This window comes from Mustela erminea, chromosome 8 (genome assembly GCF_009829155.1).
Source record: "Mustela erminea isolate mMusErm1 chromosome 8, mMusErm1.Pri, whole genome shotgun sequence".
Taxonomy (NCBI): Eukaryota; Metazoa; Chordata; class Mammalia; order Carnivora; family Mustelidae; genus Mustela; species Mustela erminea.
The window spans coordinates 12,951,401-12,967,701 of NC_045621.1; the positions used below are offsets into that span (position 1 = coordinate 12,951,401).

General features: G+C 38.0%; 1 protein-coding gene across 4 annotated transcripts in view; it reads right to left on the reverse strand.

Moving 5' to 3' along the window:
• Positions 1-549: 549 nt before the first annotated feature.
• TRAK2 (trafficking kinesin protein 2) overlaps positions 550-16,301 on the reverse strand; it is a 62,654-nt gene continuing 46,902 nt past the window's right edge. For 2 of the 4 annotated variants that reach the window (XM_032354433.1, XM_032354434.1), the window contains exons 9-16: positions 15,855-15,929; positions 14,518-14,655; positions 11,485-11,564; positions 10,980-11,183; positions 8,910-9,208; positions 7,129-7,377; positions 5,074-5,179; positions 550-2,117 (exon numbers count right to left, since the gene is read on the reverse strand). In XM_032354433.1, the coding sequence (XP_032210324.1) occupies positions 1,439-2,117; positions 5,074-5,179; positions 7,129-7,377; positions 8,910-9,208; positions 10,980-11,183; positions 11,485-11,564; positions 14,518-14,655; positions 15,855-15,929 (1,830 nt within the window). In that variant the 3' untranslated portion in view covers positions 550-1,438. Of the gene's footprint in view, positions 2,118-5,073; positions 5,180-5,772; positions 5,827-7,128; positions 7,378-8,909; positions 9,209-10,979; positions 11,184-11,484; positions 11,565-14,517; positions 14,656-15,854; positions 15,930-16,301 lie in introns of those variants that run through there. The other 2 variants (XM_032354435.1, XM_032354436.1) reach the window with 2 other exon arrangements.

The following is a 16,301-nucleotide window of genomic DNA, read 5'->3' on the forward strand; positions in this document are numbered from 1 at the left end:
TCTCCATCATGCCTTTCATATAATGGTATTTTTTTCTGAACTGTACTGTGCAGAGAAAGCCATGTCGTCTGATGAACAGACTTTGATCGGCAATGCTGTGAAACAGATCTGTTTCTTCCCAGTTCACGGCCTTGTGTCACAATGCTGAATGCGGAAACCTAGAGTTTCACTTTGCCACTTCACAGAATTTGTTTTAAAAAAAAAAAAAAAAAAAGAGGAATCCCAGAAAAAAAAGCAAAAGCTTTGACTTTCCCATTAAAAAAGTTCATTCTCTAATTCTACAGAGGTCAAGAAAAAGGCTGATGTGCTTCAATTTTACATTAAAAAAACCACAATCTGAAAGCAAGCACCTGGGTTTTACTTTAGCTTATAATAATTTAATATGCCTGAGAATTTTTGTGCAAATACACGTCATCTTCAATGAAAAAATATGCATAGCACTTTGGAAAAAGTTTAGTTGCAACTAACTCTCCCTACGAAAAAACATACAGACATAAATACACAACATTCCCTAAATCCTATTGATTGCACTTCGGGTTTAACCCCTTCCAGCCTCCAAGGACATAAAGACATGTAATTGTGTTCACACGCCTTGGCCACTGTCTTTATCTAAAAGAAATATTCTGAAAACAAGTATCCTTGGTTCCAACTTACCCATATTTTCCTTCTTAAAATAAATCCTTCCTACCCCCAATTCATGTTGTTTTTTTGGAGGTGTTGTATAAAAATACACTTTTAAAAATGATCTTTTATTATCACAAATACAAAAGGAATTTGGGTTGTATTTGGGCTCCCAGTGGCTCAGAGGCTTGAAAACAGAAAGCAAAAGGGAGTTTCCACTACTCTGGTTTTATGAAAAAGATAAAATTCCTTGTTTGCTACTGCTGTGTACATACCATTTGATGGATATGTAATTCAAGCAGAACTTAACAGGGTAAAACACAAGAGCCATCTCATTTGTCTCAGTAACAGATGGGGCTTAGCTCAGCACCCCTGCAGTTCAGCTTTTTACAGGCAGTGGTCGAAGCTGCTCCCTTCTTCTTCCCATCTCCTAACCGGGGTTCTTGCTGCTTTTGCTTACTAGAAGCAAATGTGCTAGCAAGTTCAGTGTAACTGGTATATTTTGATATTACTGAATTTATTGTCCAGTCACTTTTTATTCTCAAGATAGGAACACCCAACTGAAGAAGTATATTAAACCCTTCCTCTGTATCTGCCTCCGAATGTTCATGACCCATTCGTTTCTGCTTTCAGTTAATTAGACCTCATTCATTAGGGCCTCGTCCCAATTCTCTTTCCATTCTTCCACTTTCCCCTTTCCACATTCACAACCCGTCTGCAACATTCCTTGTCTCTCCGCCAGACCAGACTACAGGTATCAGTGCAAATCCATCCTTCATGTGTTAATTTGTCTAAGAGGTCAGTTAACTGCTGAACCTCAGTCTTCCTTCAGGATATCCATTTTCGGGGAGGTTGTGCAAACTGGGGTGCCCAAGCTACCCATCATGACTGGAAGACTCTGATTCCTCCTCAGTCCACTCAATAAATTGCTCCCTGAATTTAAATAAACAGCAGAGTCCGGTCTTCGAAGACCAATCTCTGCCTCTTGGCTTCTTCCATTTTCCTGTGCATCAGGGGTCTTGATCACTCTGGCGATCCCCAGTCTCTTGAGCCTGTCCACTAAGTTCATCTTCAACTGGCCAACATCAGGTGGGTTCCGGGTAGGTCTCAAACCATACATCTCCTGGAGGACTGTTTCAGCTGGTCGGGAGGCCAAAAAATTTTCGGAGAGATGCACTCGAGGCTCAAAGGGCAAAGGAGAAGGGCAAGGTGAGTGAGATGGTGAATTTGGTGGTGTCGAAGGAATAGCCAGGGCTTTAGGGATAGGCTGGAGGAGGGGGCTCTCTGAAACTGGGCTGTGATACACTTTAGCAGAAATGCCTCGCTCTTGTAGAAGTTTGGCCAAGCTCGTGGTGCTACTGAAGGTTATAGTGGAATCTCGTCGGTTGGTAACAGATTCACCAATGCTGAGTCTATAGGACATAGCAGGAGAATTCACCACTGTGTTTGATGAACTGCTCCCACTACTTCCACAGGATAATGAAGGGAACCCAGAGCTTTGGGGGAAAAAAAAGAAAGAAAGCAGGAGAGAGTGTTTAAAAATAAAAAGTCATTTCCAAGTCAGCATTTAAAGTAACTACATTAGTTATCTGTAGTAAATATAGAGCAACAGGCAATACATCAGTAAGTGTCCTCTGTGGAGAGATCTGAATGAGAATTTTGGTATGTTACTTCAGTGATTTGATTGGTTAATTTTCTGTAATTTGTAACTAAGTCCCTAAACTCATTGAAACATACTTCTTTTCATAGGCTATAGAAAGTTTACTCTAAGAAAACTTCTTAAATTATAACTTAAAATATATGTCTTTGGGAATATGAATAAATTTTATGATAGAAATCAAAGAAATTAAAATAATACAGAAAATAGCTGGAAATTTTTATTTTTATATATTCATTCCAAAAAGTGAAATATATCAGAGACAATAATCCAAGAGTAAATAATTGTCCAACTTTTTTTTTTTTTAGAAAATATCATCTTTATATTAAACCTAAGATGCTCTTGTAAGGAGAAATTTTTTTAATCTTTCAATTTTATATTATTAAGAACTCATAAAAGTTGAAATTGTTAAAACTTCAATTTTCAAGAATATTAATTGCAAACAGTTGTATAAGAATATCCATGAAACAAATTTTTCTTAACTTGACAAATGTTTCTTGACTTCGAACATGTGTTTGTAGGAAAATAAAAATAATTAAAAGCTTTGACAACCATTAGAAACTTCCTCATTCTGTGTTTTGTTAGAAAGAAAAAAAAACCTAAGAAACCACGCACTCAAGGAAATGGTGACAGAGCAGAGAAGGAACTTCTTTCGCCAATTTCCCTCCCTTGAGCAAATGTTACCAGTATTTAATAGACAAACTTTCATTTTAACACAGAATACTCAGTATATCAAGATAACAAATTTTTAAATGATTATTAACAAAGTTATTACAAAAACATTAATAAATAAACTTAAAAAAAAAAGATTTTATTTATTTATTTGACAGACAGAGATCACAAGTAGGCAGAAAGGCAGGCAGAGAGAGAGGAGGAAGCAGGCTCCCTGCTGAGCAGAGAGCCCGATGCGGCACTCGATCCCCGGACCCTGGGATCATGACCTGAGCTGAAGGCAGAGGCCCTAACCCACTGAGCCACCAGGCACCCCAATAAATAAACTTTCTGAAGTACCAATTTGTATGAAAGAAACAAAGAACAAACAAGTTTGACTCTGTGGTTAAAGAAATCCAAGTAAGAACGTCCAATGTGATGCAGCTATACAGCTCTACTCCCAGGTTTCCACCCCCATTTCCTACTTAACTGTGGAACAGACTGTCTTTTCCCAAAATGTACACTTCGTATGGTATCAACCTGTATTGAGTCCTCCCAAGAACCAAGTTTACAGAACTTGCAATCTTGTTGACATAAGAACAATGTAGAAAAACTGAAGATATGCCTGTTCATTACAGACTTTATTGAGATCTTTACTGGATGAAACCCAAATGCTTCCCTAAGTAACTGATTTGCTCTTACATATATTATTCATAAGATTAGGAAATCTTATTTCCCTCCACATGGGCAGCGAGAAAGTTAAGACTCGAATATATGGCTCACACTAGCAAGTATCTAAGACTTTATGTTACAATCTGTATACTAACTTTATTCTTTTACCCATTTTATATCCTTACTCTTGATTCCTCTATGCTTCGTTTTTCTTTGCTACGCCTAGTTAACATTATCCCAATGTCGCATGTACCTTTGAAAACCACCTTAAATTCTTTTGGGAATCGGTAGGACAGAAATAGCAGCTTTGCCCAGAGGGTTCTGGCCTTTGCCCTCAGTTTCTGGGAGATAATCTATGTTGTGTCTGATACACACGTATTTGTTTAGGATGAAGGCAGGCCATACTAGATCTTGGGGTGAGCCTGGCCACATCCAACAGTTTTAGGGTAGGGGTCAGTCATGCCCAAGAGAACAGCCATGTGATTTAGGGTGGGGGCTTTAGGTCAGTGGACCTGGAGGGGAGCTCAACTATACAGGCAATCAGTCAATCAGTCAGTCAATCAATCAATCAATCATGACTATGCTCTGAAACCTCGATAAAAAATCTGGACACTGAGGCTCGCCTGAGCTTTCCCAGCTGGCAATACTCTGCATGTACCATCACACATCGGTGCTAGGAAAGTAATGAATCCTAAGAATAAGGAACCCTCCCAGACTCTGACCTATGTCTCTTTTTGACTAATTTTAACTTGTAACCATTTCCTATAATAAACAGCATCCACGAGCATAATGGCTTTCAGTGAGTTCCGTGAATCTTTCTAGCAAATTATCAAACCAGACAGTGGTTTTGGGAACACCTTGAACTTGCAGAACTTGCAAGTAGTGTCAGAAGTGAGGCCAGTCTGGGAAGCCTGGGTGGCTCAGTCAGTTAAGCGTCTGCATTTGGCTCAGGTCATGATCCTAGGATCCTGTGATCGAGTCCCACATTGGGCTCTCTGCTCAGTGGGGAGCCTCCTTCCCCCTCTGCCTGCCGATCCCCCTGCCTATGTGCTCTCTCTTTCTCTCTGACAAATAAATAAATAAAATCTTTAAAAAAACAAACAAAAAAAACCCCACAAAAAACAAGTGCGGGCAGTCTTGTGTTGAGGACTGTTCCCTCAACTCTTGTGGTTTAGCTTCCTCTGGGTTCAGGTGCAGCTGGGTCATTTGGTACCTCTGCCTTTGGACCAGTCACCTAAACTATCTAGGCCTCCATTTTTCACTTACACAACACATTCTCACTTGCCCTGCCAACTTCAAAGAGTTACAATGATCAATGGAGAAGATACGGTGCAAAAATATCCTAAAGACAAATGATCGCGGAACATGAATTAAAATTCTGGGAGTTAAAATGAAAGTAATTTTTGAAATCAATTCACGAACACATATTAAGGAAAATAAGTTTTAGGCCTCAAATTGCCCAGACCCCTTACCTGGGGGTAACCTGAGTGATATCAGAGGGATGCAGTATCCTACAGGTGGTGAAGGTGAAGGTCGAGTTTGTGCCTGACAGACACTTGCCTGGGTTTGAGGTTGCAACTGAAGTAGAGATTTTAATGGAATCAAACAAAATTGAAAGACTAGGTTAATGATGTAAAACATTCATCATTATTTATTAATTAAGCATTAGTCAAGGGTCTTTTGTATAAAAATCACCAAATTTGGAAATGAAATATATATAAATACTGTATTAGTATCAGCTGGCTAGTATATAGCCGAATCCTTCAATACTTTAAAACTGTAATTCAAAAGGATTAAAAATAGGTTAGAAATAAGAGAAAAACATATTCTGAAAAAAATACATTAATCTCCCCTCCCCCCACCCTATCCCCAACAAGATCTAGTCATTCAGTCTTTCTAGCCAAACCCTCTACTTCTAACAGTTCTCAAAGTGTGGTCTGCAGACCCTGTGGGAATCCACAGGTCACAGGTCAAAACTTTCACAGCGATGCTGAGATGTTATCTGCCGTTTTGACTGGGCTGGCATTGCACTGTTAGTGCAGAAGCAATGCTGAGAGAAACTGCTCCCTCCTTAGCACCAACCAAGGCAATGGCACCAAGCTATAGCGAGCTCTGCTAATATCCTTCCCGGCTGCCCACGCACAACAGTTTAAAAAAAAAAAAAGCCAGACTCACATAAGAATGTCCTTGATGAAGGAGTAAAAACTACTTACTAAATCTTGACTCTGCATCATAATATTCTGTGTGATTAAAGGGGAAGTGAGCATTAAGCACTCCGCTGCATACCAAGATAACAATGGTTATCTAAAGGAAACGCACGTGGGCAATGGAGTTGAAATTTTTTCTTCCAACACCAGTTTTACTTGAAAGAACAGCTAACAAACTATGGTTATTCAGACTTGACTGTCTGGCAGAAATCTTGGAAATGAAGGTAGTGAGCCTATCTTTTCAACAAAAATAGCTTACAGGATTTGCTGTCAGTGACAAAATTTCATCTTTCAAGTGGAGTTCTGGAGCACTCCTATCCACCGTTGAGAGCTTTAAAACTTCCTAATACTAAAAAGATTTATCTGATGAGCTATGTGGTGATATTAATAGGATTTTAATATATTATATAATGAAATACATTAAGTTTTGGAAGATCTGCATAACTCGGTGAACCAGTATTTTCCAAATGCCAAGTGCATGATATTATAAAATCATGCATGGGTAAAAGATACATTCGGAGTGTAGGACAGACCCACAGATTTTGTAACTAAGTATGAAAAGTTCACTGGTAGGTTTTTGGATTCCACATTGCTATAAAGCTTAAAGAAACTACCACTTACCAAGTTTTGGTGTAATATCAAAGAATTATCCACAAATGCCTGAGGAGGCTATTAAAATACTCTGTCCTTTTACAACTACAGATCTGAGTGAGTCTGCATTTCCTTCATACTCTTTAAGTGAAGCAACAAATGACAACAAACTTAATGCAGAAGCTGTACGAAAATCTAGCCATCTTCTTTTAAGCTATGAATCAGTGACTTGCAAAACTATAAAACAAAACCATTCTTCTCAAAGAAAACAGCTATTTTTCATAAAACATTATTTATGTTAACATGTAATTATTATTTTTAAATCAGTTAATAAATATTTTGGTTCTTCCTCAGTTTTAATTTCCAGTATGGTAAATATCAATAGATACAACCCACAAAGACAAGCTGTCTAGAATTCTCAATGATTTTTAAGGGTATAAAGAGATCCTGGCCCAAAGGGCTTAGGAACCACTGACTGAATTGATCTTTCTCTGACTCAGGCTGACTAAGAGGTGGGATGAGAAAGGCCGCTGATGCTACAGATTTTTCTTCTCTTTAAAGAATGAGTGCATTCCAGTTAGATCTTCATTAATCATTAATTAATCAGCCATTATTAATTAACTAATAATTAATTAATACTTGGTTAATTAAGTAGAAGTGGTCCAGCGGCCCTCCTGGAGGTCGGAACGCAGACTTCCCGGACCACGCCCCCCGGAGCCCGGTTCTTACCTGTCACTGGACCACCAGCTGAAGTGACGGCTGGAAGGAAGATTCCTGTTACTGGCGTGGGTGCTGAAGGTTTCTGTTCCACTTGGAAAGTGATACCTTCCTCTTCATCCTCTTCTAAATCCGAGAGGTGATAGACGGCGTCCTTGGGCAACTGGGTAAAACCTTTAGTGATGACTCCTGGTCGTGGGTCAAGAATGGTTCCTAAATTTGGTTGGGCGAGCTGCTGCCAGTGGTGCAAAGTTTGTGACCCTGAATGTGCAAGACCAAAAACAAAAAACAAACAACAACAACAACAAAACCTTATAAGGCACGTTTTAAATTTCCCACAAATATTCGATCTCGAAACAGAGGCTAAAATCGTATGTGCCAAAAAGTAAGGATAATAATAAAACGACTTATTTAGTCTTAATATTTCAGTAAAATTTATATGAAGTTCTCCGTGACAAGATGCTGAAGGTATGGATAATAATCTTTCTGTTTCAAAAAAAAGCAGGGGTGAAAAAGCCAAGACAACAGCCTTAGTGGGAAGTAGGATGCTGAAGCAGTGAGGAGAAGAAGACAGGTCCCCTGGACGTGGGGTTGGATTGTCCCAGGTGACAAAAATCAATACTTCCTGGGCTTGAAACCTGTGCTTATGAACTTCGAAGTCAAAAGCCAGGCTTCGAGATGGAAAGACACCTGAATTTCGGTGTTTTTTTTTTTTTTGTATTCTCCCCACCCTGCCCGTGACTCTCCTCTCCCCAGGCTCCCCAGGGACAGCAGGGAAGTGAAGGAGATGCTAAAAGCAGGATACATCCCCGTGGTTCCTGTCTGAGAAAGCTGGCGAAAGGCCAAGCACCTGCACCCACACCGTCCAATTATGTCACTACACGCATTTCACCCTGCAGTGGGCAGCTCTGACAAGCATCTGCCCTGATCATTAGTGAGTGAAACTAACTTACAGAACCCTTGAGTCTGAAGGGTCTTCAGCGATTACCTACTCAAATTCGTCTAAGGCAGATTCCTTTATGATCATAACAGAATCATTTGAAGGTAATCAGGGTTCCTTAAAACAAATTTATTTTGAATTCAAGTTCTGTCTTAGAAGGGAAAAGGAACTGAAAGGAAATGATCAAAACTGGCCAAAAAACCAAAACAAAACACCAAACCAACCAAGACCTACATGTCTTGAAGTAAATGACACTTCTGGGTAAAGAACTCTTTTTTGAAAAGGAAGGTAGAGATGAAGTCTTACATCTATATTATTTTTATTTATTTATCATATCCCATTTCTTTTACCAGGAAAACTGTACCAATGATATATCTCAGGTAAGGACAGGAAAGGATGCTCCTCCTTCCTCACATTTATGTTAAAAAAACACTGATGGCTGATGACTTGGAGAAAGCAGATCTCTTCATTCTTTTTCCACAAAGTACCCTAATGGACTTAAACCACACAAATGAGGTTTAGGGGTAATAAAGGTATCTCCTGCACATAGTCTTCTTATAATTACAAGTTCAATTCTAGGAAAGGGAAAGGCTAATAAGCAAAGTGGCTTAAGAATGGCCCTTACTGGGGCGCCTGGGTGGCTCAGTGGGTTAAGCCTCTGCTTTCGGCTCAGGTCCTGATCTCAGGGTCTTGGGATCCAGTCCCACATCGGGCTCTCTGCTCTGCGGGGAGCCTGCTTCCCCCTCTCCCTCTGCCTGCCTCTCTGCCTACTTGTGATGTCTCTCTCTCTCTCTGTCAAATAAATTAAAAAGAAAAAAAAAAAAAAAAAGAATGGCCCCTACTGATTTATTACCTTCAAGGGGCTTGACAATTTGTAGTTTTTCAGGCATAAAACCTCGAAGGCAACTGGCACTGCTGAGGTCTGTGATCTCCGACTGGTCAGTGCAGAGAGAGGCAAGGCTCTCCGTGGGGGTACCACAGCCACTAGCCGCTTCTTTCTGGTCTGCCAGAACCTGGATCTTCCGCTCCCATTCCTCAGCAAAGAACTGCTTCTCGCTTAAGTAGTTCTGTCGCCGCAGACTAAGGCGATGCAGTGCTGTAGCCAAATCAGTATCTCCAGATGGTCCTGGTTGACCCACCTTCTGTATGTTCCTATGGGAAAATCATTCACTGACTAGATCTGTAAGGGTGATAAGCACAACCTAGACATCTCTTTTCTAAAATGGTGAATGTTCAAGAGACTGATCTTAAAGCCATAGTGCTTTTTTCTTGGAGCTCAAGAATACAGAAATAATAACAAACCAAAATCACTAACACTATACATAATTTTTTACAAATCATTTCAAGCAACTTCTGACAAGCAAATATATACTTACTGTATGTTTACTAAGTTTTCTATTTCATTTAATTTTTATATTGAAGTATAATTAACACACAATGTTACATTAGTTTCAGGTGTATAATGTACTGATCTGAGAATTGTAAACATTCCTCAGTGATCACCATGATAAGTATAGCCACTTAATTTATGAAACTACAGCTATGACTATCTATAAATTTAGTTTAGGCAGCCGGAAAAGTAAACTATATATTGCAGTGAATCTATAATACCACTGATTCTAAGAGGTACTATTACTTTATTTTATGTACTACTAAGAGAGAAAAAAATTCTACCCATTAAACTATGATACGCCATCCTCTATGAATATTGCAGAACATTAAAAAAAAAACCCAAGATTTGTAAATACTACACTTTCATAGTTCTGTGAACACATTTGCTCACTTTTTAATATTTTTGAAATTAGAGGTTTCTTACAATTGATATCAAAAGAAAAAGTACCAAGACAAGCTGCAGGAGCTCCTGGCTACTAGACATGAATTCACAAAGAACTGTTCGCTGATCTCCTAAGGTAATTGTGTACAATGACACAGTACTGACATTGACACTTAAAGCTACTGTGGGTACAAACTGAAAGACAAAAAGAAAAATCCAGGGTGATGGGTCATTTTCTCTGTTTCTTCTTTTTTTTTTGCAACACAAGCTATTTTTATTTTTGAACCAAACAAATTGCACCCATGGACCAAACCTGTAGTTTACAGAAGTGTGACCAATACCCTTCTGTGAAGTGATAATGGGCAAGCTACAAAATGACTTCCCTCAAACTATACATTGAAAAGATATAGTACCTATACTACAAGGTGACTGTTGCCAGGATTAACTAATATTTAGCTCCTAGTCCACAATTAAGTGTTCACTAATGCTAAGAACTCTACCCCATGTACTACTGATAACAGCTAGTACTTCTTATGTATTTGGTATGTTCTAGGATCAATTTCTGCATTAGGGAAGATTTCTCTCAGATGCCAAACATCTACCTTTCAAAAGTCTTCTGCTGACTTTCCAGTGATCCTGTTTAACTCTAGTTACATGTACGTAATTCAGTAAGACGAATTAATGAAAACTGGAAAAAAATCTAAGCTTAAACAAAGAGGAAGTTAAGAGTGACCTAGTTTTCCTCAATCGTTACTCAAGCTTTTGATTTACCCTAAAGGCACCAAAGCACTTGAGATAATAAGAATGGGTCATCAGTGTCATCTGATGCTATGCGTGACTGCCAATGACCTAAAGATAGACTCACACTACGCCACACTAAAGAAAAAAGTAGTAAAGAATTTTATAGTTCAATGCAAGTTCCATATTGAATGTACTTAATTAAATGCAGCCTTTTCACTCTAAAAACTTTTATGAAGTCAATGATCTGTCCTACAAATAATGCCATAGGACATCATTACTGAATGAAAAACGGACAGTTCTAGAACCTCCTTAGAATAACACAGAACAATGCTGGAATGTAAGTATGTGAATCTGGTATGTCAATGCTATAAAAATTACAGAATCACTGCCATGATCTATGTTTCTTACTCTGAAACCTCTTCTGAGTTGCTCCCCTGATTCAGGAGTGTTTTGTCCTCTGTTTGTTGTAAACCGGACTCAAAAGGCTTTGCTGTCATGATGACACTTGAACGGTTGGAGCCTGGAATGGGGAGCAGAGCTGGAAATGGGACGGAGCGGCCCCGGGTGTCATTGGCAACCTTGACAGTGTCAAATACCCGTTTCTGTTGGGCTCTGTCAAAAGAGAAGCATTCATTATTGCCACTGCCCGTCACTGGGGTGCTTTAGAAGAGACCTGTATATGCAACTCATTAAAAATAAAGCCACCTTGACTAGCCTCTAAACTTTAGGAGAAATTATTAGAAAGTAAACTTCAGGACAAGAGAGTGCTCTTACAGATGTGAGCATTATGAAAGAAACCTTGAATACTAAGCAGATTCACAACCGAATCTCAAAATACCTATCACTTAGGACTGTGGCTTCTTTTTAATTGCATCCCAATGCTTGGGGAATAATGCATGTGATCTGTACTTACTTTTGTTTAAAGAGAGAAGATTCCTCATCCAGACTCAACTTTTTACGCATGGTCCCCTCAATCTCAGCTGCCAAAGATTCCTAAGAAAAAGAGTTTGAGATTCCTATAATGATTATGTAAGAAGCCTGTTAGGAGAAATGAATTCTCCTTAAATTAATTATGAGAGACTCCAGAATCCAATACATCTGGTGTTAGAATAAAGGAAAACACAAGAAAATAGTCACAGGCCAAAATGCAAGGAAAAAAGAGATATTTTGGATATTACTTTTTACAAGAGTAACTTAACAAGAACCAACTTCTTTTTCATGATGTATTTTTAGGAGAACAGTGGAAAAAACCAACATGATAAATAGAAAATATTACATAGGGAGACACAAAAGAACAAAAGGTCTGAAAAGCTATAAACCAAAATGCCAATAATGATTCTTTGGAACTTAGGATTTGATGGTACTTCATAACTTCTTTTTGTTTCTTTTAATTTCTAACTTTCCTATGATAAACATGTATAGCTTTAAAATGTAGAAAAAACATCCAAGGAAAAATAAGCAAGTTCTCCCTTTCCCTGGTCAGAGATGAGGATTCAGCTAGCATGGGTGCCATGCTCAGTGAAGCTGAGCTGACAAGGGCTAGAACTGGAGACACTGGTGTGAACTTGTGCTTTTAAATATACAGAGATAGAAGAACATAAATATGGATGGAGACATAGATATTGATGTGTTTGAGTGGGTATATATGTATGAATGCACATATATTTCCTAGCTCTGTCTGCTGAGCAGGCCTAGACCTAATAACACTCTAGTGGCAATGGATACATAGGCCCAGATCTTGAATTCTACGTATCATTTCTCATTAAAACTAACCAGACCTCCCTGGAGAAATGGCTGATTCCAGGACTGGTACAAGAAAAGATACGATAAGTTTTAAAGGATATCCCTGGCCACATCTGGAACAATTTGCTCCATATCTGGAATAATTTGAATAACAAGTATCAAAATAAAAAAACAGTAATAACAGATTATAATCTACTAACTAAAATAGGAATCCAAGAGTCCACATGGACATAACTAAATGAACAAATGAATAAATAAATGAGGCAGAAATGGGGGCCTTGGTGGCTCAGTCGGTTGAGCATCTGACTCTTGATTTTGGCTCAGGCCATGATCTCAGGGTTGTGAGATCAAGCCCTGTGTCGGGCTCCATGATGGATGGTAGAGTCTGCTTAAGCTTTTTTCTATGCAACCCCCAACACCAACAAATAAATAAATAAATAAATAAATAAATGACACAGAAAGGCTCTGACAAAAGAATGTCGATTAATGTCAAAAAAATGATGGAATTAGAAAATCACCATTTGGCAATCATCATAGTAATAACTGAGTTAGATATAAACCATGACTGAGTGTTAAAACTAGTGGATAAATGTTTGCTGAGAAAAACAGGATATTTAAATAGTCTCAAAGTGTAGTATCTTCCCATAAAAGAGTAACTTTGACCACTTGGCTAGAGTAGCATCTGTCAATTTTCATCATTGTAAAGTTAATTAGTAAAATTAATTTAATTAACTATCAATTAGCATTGATTAACTTTAGAGTGGGAAAAGTTGGCAGATGCTAACATTAACCTAGTGATCAAAATTAATTAACATCATCAGTAATGGGATAAACAGACAATGTGAGCCTCCTATTACAGTGTACTGAGAAGAACATGGCAGTATTTCTGCCAAAAATATAATGCTTGAATCTAATCATGAGGAAACATCAGATAAACTCAAACTGAGGACATTCTATAAAGGTCACGAAAGGCAAGCAAAGATAGAACAAGTGTTCCCAGTTGAAACAATGAAATGCAACATATCCTTCAAAGGACGTTGTTGGGACCACTGGCAAAATTTAAATGGGCTCCATGGATGAGATGATAGTATCAATGACAATTTCCTGACTTTGACAGTTGTATGGTTATGTAAGAGAGTGTCCTTATTCTTAGTAAATACACACTGAAGAATTAGGAGTTAATAGGGTCTATCTGTAACTTATGTGAAATGGCCCAGAAAAAAAAAAAAATAAGAGAATGATATGGCAAATGTAGTAAATGTTAAAAACTGTGGAACTTAGGTAAAGGATATATAAGAGGATATATTTTTGTACTATTGTTGCAGTATCAGTCTAAGTTTAAAATTATTTCAAAATAAAAAGCTAAAAAACAAAAATCCTGCTCCTATATCTTTCAAAAAATCTACTATATAGTTTGTCTTTTAGAAAATTTTATAGTATTGCTTATAAGTATTTATGAACTAGATTGTTAAAATAATTCTTTGAACAGATTTTGGCATAAACTCACAAGTTTTCATTAATTACTTTTTTTTTTTTTAAGATTTTATTTATTTATTTGACAGAGAGAGATCACAAGTAGGCATAGAGGCAGGCAGAGAGAGAGAGGAGGAAGCAGGCTCCCTGCTGAGCAGAGAGCCCGATGCAGGACTCGATCCCAGAACCCTGAGATCATGACCTGAGCCGAAGGCAGCGGCTTAACCTACTGAGCTACCCAGGTGCCCTCATTAATTTCTTTAATTCAAAAAATACTATATAGTGATGAATTAAATAAACATGAAGCCTGCTCTGATGGTGCTTACACTCTAACTGGAGTTAAATATACTAAGAAACTCAAGATCTGTGGAAAGAGGTTTTAGATGCTCAGAGTTCTATTTGAATCAGTGGGCCTAGGGTAAGGATGACCCAAGTTTAAGTAGCTCTTTGGTACACAGACCTAAACCTAGTAGCCTTAGGGTATATCTTATACATTACAATAAACTGGATGGTTGTCTGTTAGAAGAAAGGTTGCAATAAATAAGAGTATTAAGGTAGAGGTAAATATGTAAATCAAGGCCTAAATCAATAAATGAATTCCAGAAACAAAGATAAACCATGTTATTTCTTCTCAAGATACTTTATAACACCAGAAACCACATCACTCTCAGAACAATCTAAACTTAAGCAAGCTTCCTTAAGCAAGGAACATATACCCCAGAAAACTCACCCCAGAAAAAGCTCCATATGACTGTGAGAAGTAGAGATGAGCAGCAGGGCCGGATCTACTTCGAAGTTCCTTTATTTCCTCTTGGGATTCATGTAACATTCCCAGACACTCCATGTTCCGGTCCTGTAACTCATGCAGCTGAAAAAAAGGATGGTAATTGGTGTACTTCATTATATTCTCAACATGACAATGGGGAAAATAAACCCCACTGGGATTAATTTTATCCAGAGGGCTAGATAACTTTATGAATATAATTTCAACAGAAATTATATTTCTGTTGAAAAGCCCTAAAACAAACTAAGCAGTTTGTGTACACACACACACACACACACACACACACACACACACACACACACAACCTTACAGAGGAATAATAGCTATGGGTCAAGTTAGGTTTAGCATAATGTTAGATGTGCATATTTTTATACGTCGCTCTGAAATGACACTCCGAAATGACAAGATCTAGTCATCCCAAACAAGTAGTTTCTCCTCCCTTGTTTCAGAATCTTCTTTATATAGCTAGGTACACGAGCATGGTAAAAGAGTATATAACTTTCAGAATCTACATATATTTTTAAAGATTTTATTTTATTTATTTATTTGAGAGAGAGAGAGTGAGAGAGAGCACGAGCAGTGGGGAGGGGCAGAGGGAAAGAGAGAAGCAGACTCCCCACTGAGTAGAGATCCCAATGTGGGGCTGGATCTCAGGACCCTGGGATCATGACCAGAGCCAAAAGCAGACACTCAGGTGACTGAGCCACCCAGCTGCCCTTTTCAGAGTACATTTTAACTTCAAAAATTTCTTCGAGTGTGGTATGTGGACTGGATCATGCAGATTCTAGACCTTTACTATGAAACTACTCTATTGGAAGCTTTTGGCGGCTGTGCCTGGGAATCTCATTTATAACTAATTTTGCCAGGTGATTCTTAGTGTATCCTAGGGAACCACCAAATTATATCTAATACACAGAATTTTTATATAGATAAAAAGTAAAAGAGTTTTGGTGTTTCTCCTGACATATCTGCAAAAACACTCATCATAAGAAATTATTTTAAAAACTGTTGGATTAAGGTAGACTAGTAAAAGGGTCACATATGCCTAAAGAATCTTACAAAAGACAAGATTTTCTCTATTAATCAAGAAAGATGTCATTATTAATTTTAGGGATAGAACTTTTAAACTGCTTTACTTCTTAGATCTCAAAATTTAATCTTATTCTTTTGCTGTTATTTAAAATCTGGTAATCACCTTTAATCATTCTTGGTCATTAAGATGAAAGAAACTATTTCTTCTCCCCCGCCCCCAAATTGCACAAAACAAAGGAAGAGCTGCTTACCTCCATTGTCAGCTGTCTTTGGGCATCTTTGGAAGCTTGTAGGTGAAGTCTCAGTTCCTCCTTCTCAATCACATGCTAAAAACATATTAAAAGAGAAAAATGAGCCTTCCCATATAACATATGGGCTACTCTACCTTTTTTAAAGACATCTTAAGAGTAAATCTCAGCAGTAAGGTCTAGAGGCCTATAAAAAATCTAGAGGCCTATAAAAAAACCTTTCAAAATCCAAATAAAAGCAATAAATGGGCAGAATATAAAATCTTAATTAAGATGTTCAGAGGTCAATAAGCATGAGTCACTAATTCATATCATAGTTTTCTAAGGAAAATATAACCCCACTTGAGAGAGAGAAATAGTAACTTAGAAGAAGTTATTCATATATTTCGTGATGAGAAAGCCTACACCAGCAGTCGGACTACAGCACTGTAAAGGGGTAGGGAGCACACT